General features: G+C 46.6%; 1 protein-coding gene across 1 annotated transcript; it reads left to right on the top strand.

Annotated features, from left to right (window-relative positions):
- Positions 1-609: 609 nt before the first annotated feature.
- On the top strand, positions 610-6016 carry RPUSD2 (RNA pseudouridine synthase domain containing 2). The gene is made up of 3 exons (XM_003418744.4): positions 610-1234; positions 2912-3208; positions 3886-6016. Exons 1-3 carry the CDS (start codon positions 659-661, stop codon positions 4618-4620), a joined length of 1608 nt encoding a protein of 535 aa, XP_003418792.2. The 5' UTR covers positions 610-658; the 3' UTR covers positions 4621-6016.
- Positions 6017-7176: the final 1160 nt, after the last annotated feature.

The raw sequence follows: 7176 nt of genomic DNA, 5'->3' as shown, positions 1-7176 counted from the left end.
AAGATCCCTGACAAGTACATCTTCTGATCCACTTGCAGTTTTCACCTCAGGATAGGAGTATATGGGAGGTAAATGGGAGCTCTCCAATCCTTCTCATGCTGTCAGGAGGAAGGATATGTGTGAAAACCCTGCTTCTGGTGGTGGTGGTGTTTCTAAACATACAATAGATTTATTGAGATATAATTTACAAACCATAATAGTTACCCTTTTAAAGTTTACCGGTCAATGTTTTTCAGTATATTCAACCCTCATTCTGGTGTTCCCCCCGCCCCCTCCTTTTAAATAAAAGTCGGCAGTGGGTGGTTTTAAATAAAGCTCCTTTCAAGAGTTTCTCCAGACCCTAGGGACTTTGAGCATACCTACATGGGATTTACAGGATCCACTCCTGCCATAGTTTTTCCAGAGCAAATCCAAGGGTTTCTTAGGAAATAACGTCTGATCTGACATAAGTAGATTTCTACATACTAATTCTCTGGTAGGAAAACATTCGCTTAAGTTTGTCCGAAGAGGAAAGTCATCCTTACAGCCTCTCAACTCGCCACTCAAGTCAAGACAGCTCATCCGGGCACCGTTCGCGCCTCGGCAGTGAGCCTCACTGATTGGCTGGCGCCGAGTGACGTCTTCAGATGGCGACCCAGGAGCGGTGGCCGAGGGGATTATGAGGCTGGCTGGCCGCCAGTGGCTCCCTTTTCTTTTCCAATGGCGTTTTGCGCTTCGGCGTCCCAGGTTTACCAGGACGTGGGCTAGTTGGAAGGACCCAATGGCAGAAACACTCGCGATTGGGGCCGAAGTAGCGGGAGGGCTGAAGGCTCCAGCTCAGCAGAACGGAGACGCGGGGAGCCAGGAGCCGTCGGGCCCTGGAGTGGAGCCGGCCCCGGAGAGTGGGGAGCAAGCCCTGGCTGCAACCCCGGGCCCAGACAAGCGAAAAAAGCGGCGAGGCGCGACTGGGGAGCGTATCGTGCCGCCCCCGAAGAAACGGCGGGCTGGGGTGAGCTTCGGCGACGAGCACTTTGCGGAGACCAGCTATTATTTCGAGGGTGGCCTGCGCAAGGTGCGCCCCTATTACTTTGACTTCCAGACCTACTGCAAAGGCCGCTGGGTGGGCCGCAGCTTGCTGGACGTCTTCAGCACCGAGTTCCGAGCGCATCCCCTGGCCTACTACGAGGCCGCCGTCCGTGCGGGGCGCCTGCGCCTCAACGAGGAGCGGGTCCAGGATCTCAGCATCGTGCTCAAGGTGGAGTCCTGATCGGGGGTGGCCGGGAGTGGAGGAGAAAAGGGGATCTGGTTTTTTCAGAGTTAATAGGGCATAAGTACTGGGGTAAAACCGTGGGAATTCTGAAACGGCCTCGCTTTCACTTGGAACACTCTTTTAGCAAATAACATGTCTTTGCTTCAAACTCAGCGCATTTACGCCTGGCATCAAGGTGGCTTCCTTGTTTCCAAGGGGGCACAGTCATTTTTCCTCGTCGGAATTGCCTCTTTAATGCGTGGCCTTGTAGCCCTGGCGCTGATCAACTTCCACCTTGCATTGTAGATCTCTGTACAAATAGTAATAATAGTGGCTTTCATTTTTGTCTGCTTACAGTGTGCTGGGCAAAGAATTAAGCATTTTATGTACGTTAAACTTTAATTCATTTCATTCTAATGACAACCTTGTGAGGTAGGTGTTGTCACCCCATTTTACCTGTGAGGAAACAGGCTCAAAGAGGTAGTGTCACCGCCAAAGCCAGTATTCTTATGAGTGCTACTTAAACTATTTACTATGGAGCCTGACATGTAAAAGAATTGTGAGATGTCAGAATGAAGACTAGAATTGTCAAGTCCAGTGTTTTGTTGTCCCCCCCCCCTTTTTTTATTCCATCACAGCTAAGAGATACCAGACACTCTCCTCAGTAACACTGCCTCACCACGGATGTGATGAGAGAGAATATTCCAGAATTTGGGGAATGGGTGGTTTGAACCCCATCTCCCACCCCAATTTTGAGAGTACAGATCTAGTCTAACCCTCCTATTTTACAGATAAAGAAATGGAGGATAAGAGACTTGTTTAAGAGTATGCAGTGAGTTTGTGACAAATCCAGGTCTAGAGCCTAGATCTGTGGACTTACAGCTTGGTGTTCTTTGTTCAAGGTCACAGTGAGTGAAGATTTATGGAGTTTTTCCTTTTTTTCTAAACCGACTTTTAAAATAAAATTTTTTTTATAGAGAAAATAAAAATACCCACTCTACTGCCTTCAAGCTGATTCTGACTCATAGCGACCCTACAGAACAGAGTAGAACTGCCCCGCAGGATTCCCAAGGTTGTAAATCTTTACAGACACAGACTGCCACATCTCCCTCCTGAGCAGTGGCTGGTGGGTTCAGACTGCCAACCTTTTGGTTAGCCAATGAACACTTAACCACTGCAGCATCAGGGCTCCTTAAAATAAAAATAAGCAAAACCCCAAAACATCCATAATTCCACCACCCAGAGATATCACCATTAACATTTTTGTGTACTGTATTTTTGGCATGTAATGCACTACACACGTGGCACACGTAACGCCTAGGAAAATGATGCACAAGGGAGTTGTGTGATTGGCAAAAAATGTATAACGTGCACATTATTTGTGTGAAAATACTGTATGTCTTAGAACTTTTTCAGTGCCTCTCTGCCTGTGTGTCTGTCTGTGTTTTTACCGAGTGAGATCACACTACACACATGCTTTTTCTGCTTGAGGGTGTACTGTGAATGTTTTTCCACGTCCATCAGCATGCCTCTGTGCCATCACTGAGCTGCATGGTCTTCCATACACCTCTTGGTGGGCATATACTTTAACATTTGGGCCAGGGACAGGGGAAGCTGGGTGTGGTGCTGACTGAATCCCAGCTGCTGGCTCTGGGGCTGATGGGTTGCCTGTATCTTTGGCAGGACAATGACTTCTTGCGGAACACAGTGCATAGGCACGAGCCACCAGTCACAGCAGAGCCTGTCCGCCTGCTAGCCGAGAATGAAGATGTGGTAGTTGTGGACAAGCCTTCCTCCATTCCTGTCCACCCCTGTGGCCGCTTTCGACACAATACGGTCATCTTCATCCTTGGCAAAGAGCACCAACTACAAGAGCTACACCCATTGCATCGGCTCGACCGCCTTACCTCAGGGGTGCTCATGTTTGCCAAGACAGCTGCTGTCTCCGAGAGAATTCATGAGCAGGTTCGGGACCGGCAGGTGAGCCAGACCCTTCTACTGTAGACCACTTCCTGGGCCCACAGATGCCCTGTGTCTAAAGGGCATCACTGAGTTCTACATCTGAAGTGGGTCTATACATTACTCTGGCCAAACATCCTACCTTCAGTGCTAAACACAGGTCAATTATCTCTTCTGTTTCAAAAGACCTTTAGAAATGGTGATCACCACTTCTCTAGGTAGTTTGTAAAAAGTAAAAGTTCTAAAGTGCTGCAGACTGAGCAAGGTTTTTAATATTGTGGGGCGAACCTGCTCAGTGAAAAGATTCTGGGTGAAGTTGAAGAGGCTTAGGTAGAACAGTTTAATAGTAGCGGTTCCAGTCTTATGGTTCATAATTCTGAATCTGGATTTTAATATACTTATTGAGTGCTTACCGTATACCAGGCTTACTGCCAAGCACGTTAGAGCCTAACTTACCATAGAAGCCTTACTGCAGCCCTATGAGGAAAATGCTTTTCTAACCTCATACTTCCTAGATGAGTTGGAGGAGCTTAAGGAGGTTACGTAATGTACCCAGGGTCACACATGGGCAAATGGTAGTTTTGGGGCTTGAATCCTCTCCTTTCTGACGCTGGTGCATTCCTGATCACTTTGCAGAGGGCCCGGGCTCCAGGAGTTCAGGCTTTGTGCTAACTGTCTCCCTGTTCCTTCCTGTACAGTTGGAGAAGGAGTATGTGTGCCGGGTGGAGGGGGAGTTTCCCGCTGAGAAAGTGACCTGCAAGGAGCCCATCCTCGTGGTGTCTTACAAGGTGGGGGTGTGCCGTGTGGATCCCCGGGGCAAGCCCTGTGAGACAGTGTTCCAGAGGCTGAGCTATAATGGCCACTCCAGTGTGGTGCGGTGTCAGCCTCTCACAGGCCGCACCCACCAGATCCGAGTCCACCTCCAGTTCCTGGGCCACCCCATCCTCAACGACCCTATCTATAACTCAGTCTCGTGGGGCCCCTCCCGCGGTCGGGGCGGCCACATTTCCAAGACAGATGAGGAACTGCTACGGGACCTGGTGGCAGAACACCAGGCCAAACAGAGCCTGGATGTGTTGGAGCTCTGTGAGGGCGACCTGTCCTCGGGACTCACAGATTCTACAGCCCGCTCCTCAGAGCTGGGCAAGAGCGGCCTGGAAGAATTGGCTAAGGCTGCTCAGAAGATGGATAGAGCCCGTGAGGCAGCCCATCAGGATCTGGGCACGTTGGCCTTGGCACCAGGGGATGCAGCTGAAGCAGATGTTGTGAATCAGGAGACAGACCCCCTGTGCGAGGAGTGCCGGTTGGTGCGCCAGGACCCCTTGCCCCAGGACCTTGTGATGTTCCTGCATGCCCTGCGCTATAAAGGGCCGGACTTTGAATACTCTTCACCCATGCCTGCCTGGGCACAGGATGACTGGCAAGAGAGCTGAGAGCTGTGGCCCGTGGAGGGGTTGCTTCTAGGGTTGGGGCAGAGATAGGGCACAGGGCAAAGGCTGACTCCACAGGATGGTACTCAGGGTCTCTGTAAGAGGGAGGTTGGGCCCGTACTACCTCCTTTGTTCCAGCCGGAGTTTGGGGATTTTTGTGGTTTGTAAATACATTCCTTCTTTTTAACACCTCACGTGTCTGGTTTTCTTACAGCTTGTTCCTTTTTTGTTAATTGAGGTAAAATTCACATAGCATAAAATTAATCATTTTAAAGCGAACAATTCAATGGCATTTAGTACATTCACAATGTTGTCCAACCACTACATCTGTCCAGTTCCAAAACTTTCTCATCACCCCAAAAGGAAATGCACATCCATCAGGCTTTCACTCACCGGTCCCTTCCTGCTGGCTCTGGCAACCACTAATCTGCTTTCTGTTTCCATGGATTTGCCTATTCTGGACGCTTCATGTAAAGAGTCATACAATAGGTGGCCATTTGTGTCTGGCTTCTTTCATTTAGCATGATGATTTTAAGGTTTGTCCATGTTGTAGCATGCGTCAGTACTTCACTATGGCGGAATAATGTTCCTTTGTATGGATATAATTTTGTTTATCCATTCATCAGTCGATGGACATTTGGGTTGTTAAAACCTTTTGACCTACAACTGGTGACTGCCCTGACAGGGAACACAACAGAGAACCCCTGAGGGAACAGGAGAGCAGTGGGATGCAGACCCCAAATTCTCGTACAAAGACCAGACTTAATGGTCTCACTGAGACTGGAAGGACCCCAGTGGTCATGGCCCCCAGACCTTCTGTTGGCCCAGGACAGGAACCATTCCCAAAGCCAACCCTTCAGACAGGGATCGGACTGGGCCGTGGGTTGGAGAGGGATGCTGGTGAGGAGTGAGCTTCTTGGATTAGGTGAGACTATGTTGGCATCTCCTGCCTGGAGGGTAGATGAGAGGGTAGAGGGGGTTAGAAGCTGGCGAAGTGGATACGAAAAGAGAGTGGAGGGAGGGACCGGACTGTATCATAAGGGGGAGAGTAACTGGGAGTATGTAGCAAGGCATATATGGGTTTTTGTGTGAGAGACTGACTTGATTTGTAAACTTTCACTTAAAGCACAAAAAAAAAAAAAAAACTTTTTACCATTATGAACAATGCTACTATGAACATTGGTGCACAAATTTTTGTTTGAATACCTGTTTTTAATTCTTCTGGGTTTATACGTAGGAGTAGAATTGCTGGGTCATGTGGTAATTCTATGTTTTAACTTTTTGCAGACTCGCCAAACCGTTAACAGTAATAGCACCATTTTACATTCCTAACAGCAGTATACAAATGTTTCCATTTTTACACATCCTTGCCAACACTTGTTATTTTCCATATTTTTTATTATAGGCATCCTAGTGGGAGTGAAGGAGCCCTGGTGGCACAACGGCTAAGAGCTCAGTTGTTAACCAAAATGTCAGCGATTCAAACCCACAAACTGCCACAGCGGAAAAGACCTGGTGATCTGCTGCCGTAAAGGTAACAGCCTAGGAGACCCTATGAGGCAGTTGTGCTTTGTCTAATAAGGTCACTATGAGTCAGAACTGACTCAGTGAAACCCAACAAAAACAGTGGGAGTGAAGTGGTATCTCATGTGCTTTTAATTTGAATTTTGACTTATAACACTGAGCATCTTTTCATGTGCTTGTTGGCCATACGTAAATCTTTGGAAAAATGTCTATTCAAGTTCTTTGCCCATTTTTATTTGGGTTGTTTTTTATTTTCGGCCATTCTTTGGATTGCCTTTTGAGCCCCAAAATTTTTAAAATTTTGACAGAGTCTAACTTATTTTTTATTTTGTTGCTTGTGCTTTTGGTGTCATGTCTAAGAACCCATTGCCAAATCCAAGGTCATGAAGATTTATCCCGATGTTTTCTTCTAAGAACTTTATAGTTTTAGCTTTCCCATTTAGGTCTTTGATCCATTTTGAGTTAACTTTTGTATATGATGTGAGATAGGGGTCCATTTTTATTCTTTTCATGTGGCTATCTAGTTATCCCAGTGCCATTTGTTGAAGAGACTGTTCTCTCCCCATGGAATGAACTTAGCACCCTATTGAAAATCCACCATAGATGTACGAGTTTATTTCTGGACTCTCGATTTTATTCCATTGGTCTATGTGTTTATTCTTAGACTCGTACCACACTGTTTTGATTACTGTACCTTTGTAGTAAGTTTTGAATCAGGAAGTGTGAGTTCTCCAACTTTTTCAAGATTATTTTGGCCATTTGGGGTCCTTTGCAATTCCAGGTGAATTTTAGAATCTGCTTTTCTGTTTCTGCAAAAAAGGCATTGGAATTTTGATAGGGATTGTACTGAATCTAGATTGTTTTAGGTAATATTGCCATTTTAGCAATATTAGGTCTTCTAATTCATGAACATGGAATGTTTTTCCATTTATTTAAATCTTTAATTTCATTAAGCAGTGTTTTATAGTTTCCAGTGTATAAATCTTGCACCTCCTTTGTTGTTTATTCTGAAGTTCTTTTTTTTTAATACTAATC

The sequence above is a fragment of the Loxodonta africana genome, chromosome 10, assembly GCF_030014295.1.
Source record: "Loxodonta africana isolate mLoxAfr1 chromosome 10, mLoxAfr1.hap2, whole genome shotgun sequence".
Classification (NCBI taxonomy): domain Eukaryota; kingdom Metazoa; phylum Chordata; class Mammalia; order Proboscidea; family Elephantidae; genus Loxodonta; species Loxodonta africana.
Note: the sequence above shows the minus strand (reverse complement) of the source record. Positions and strands in the feature narration are given on the sequence as shown.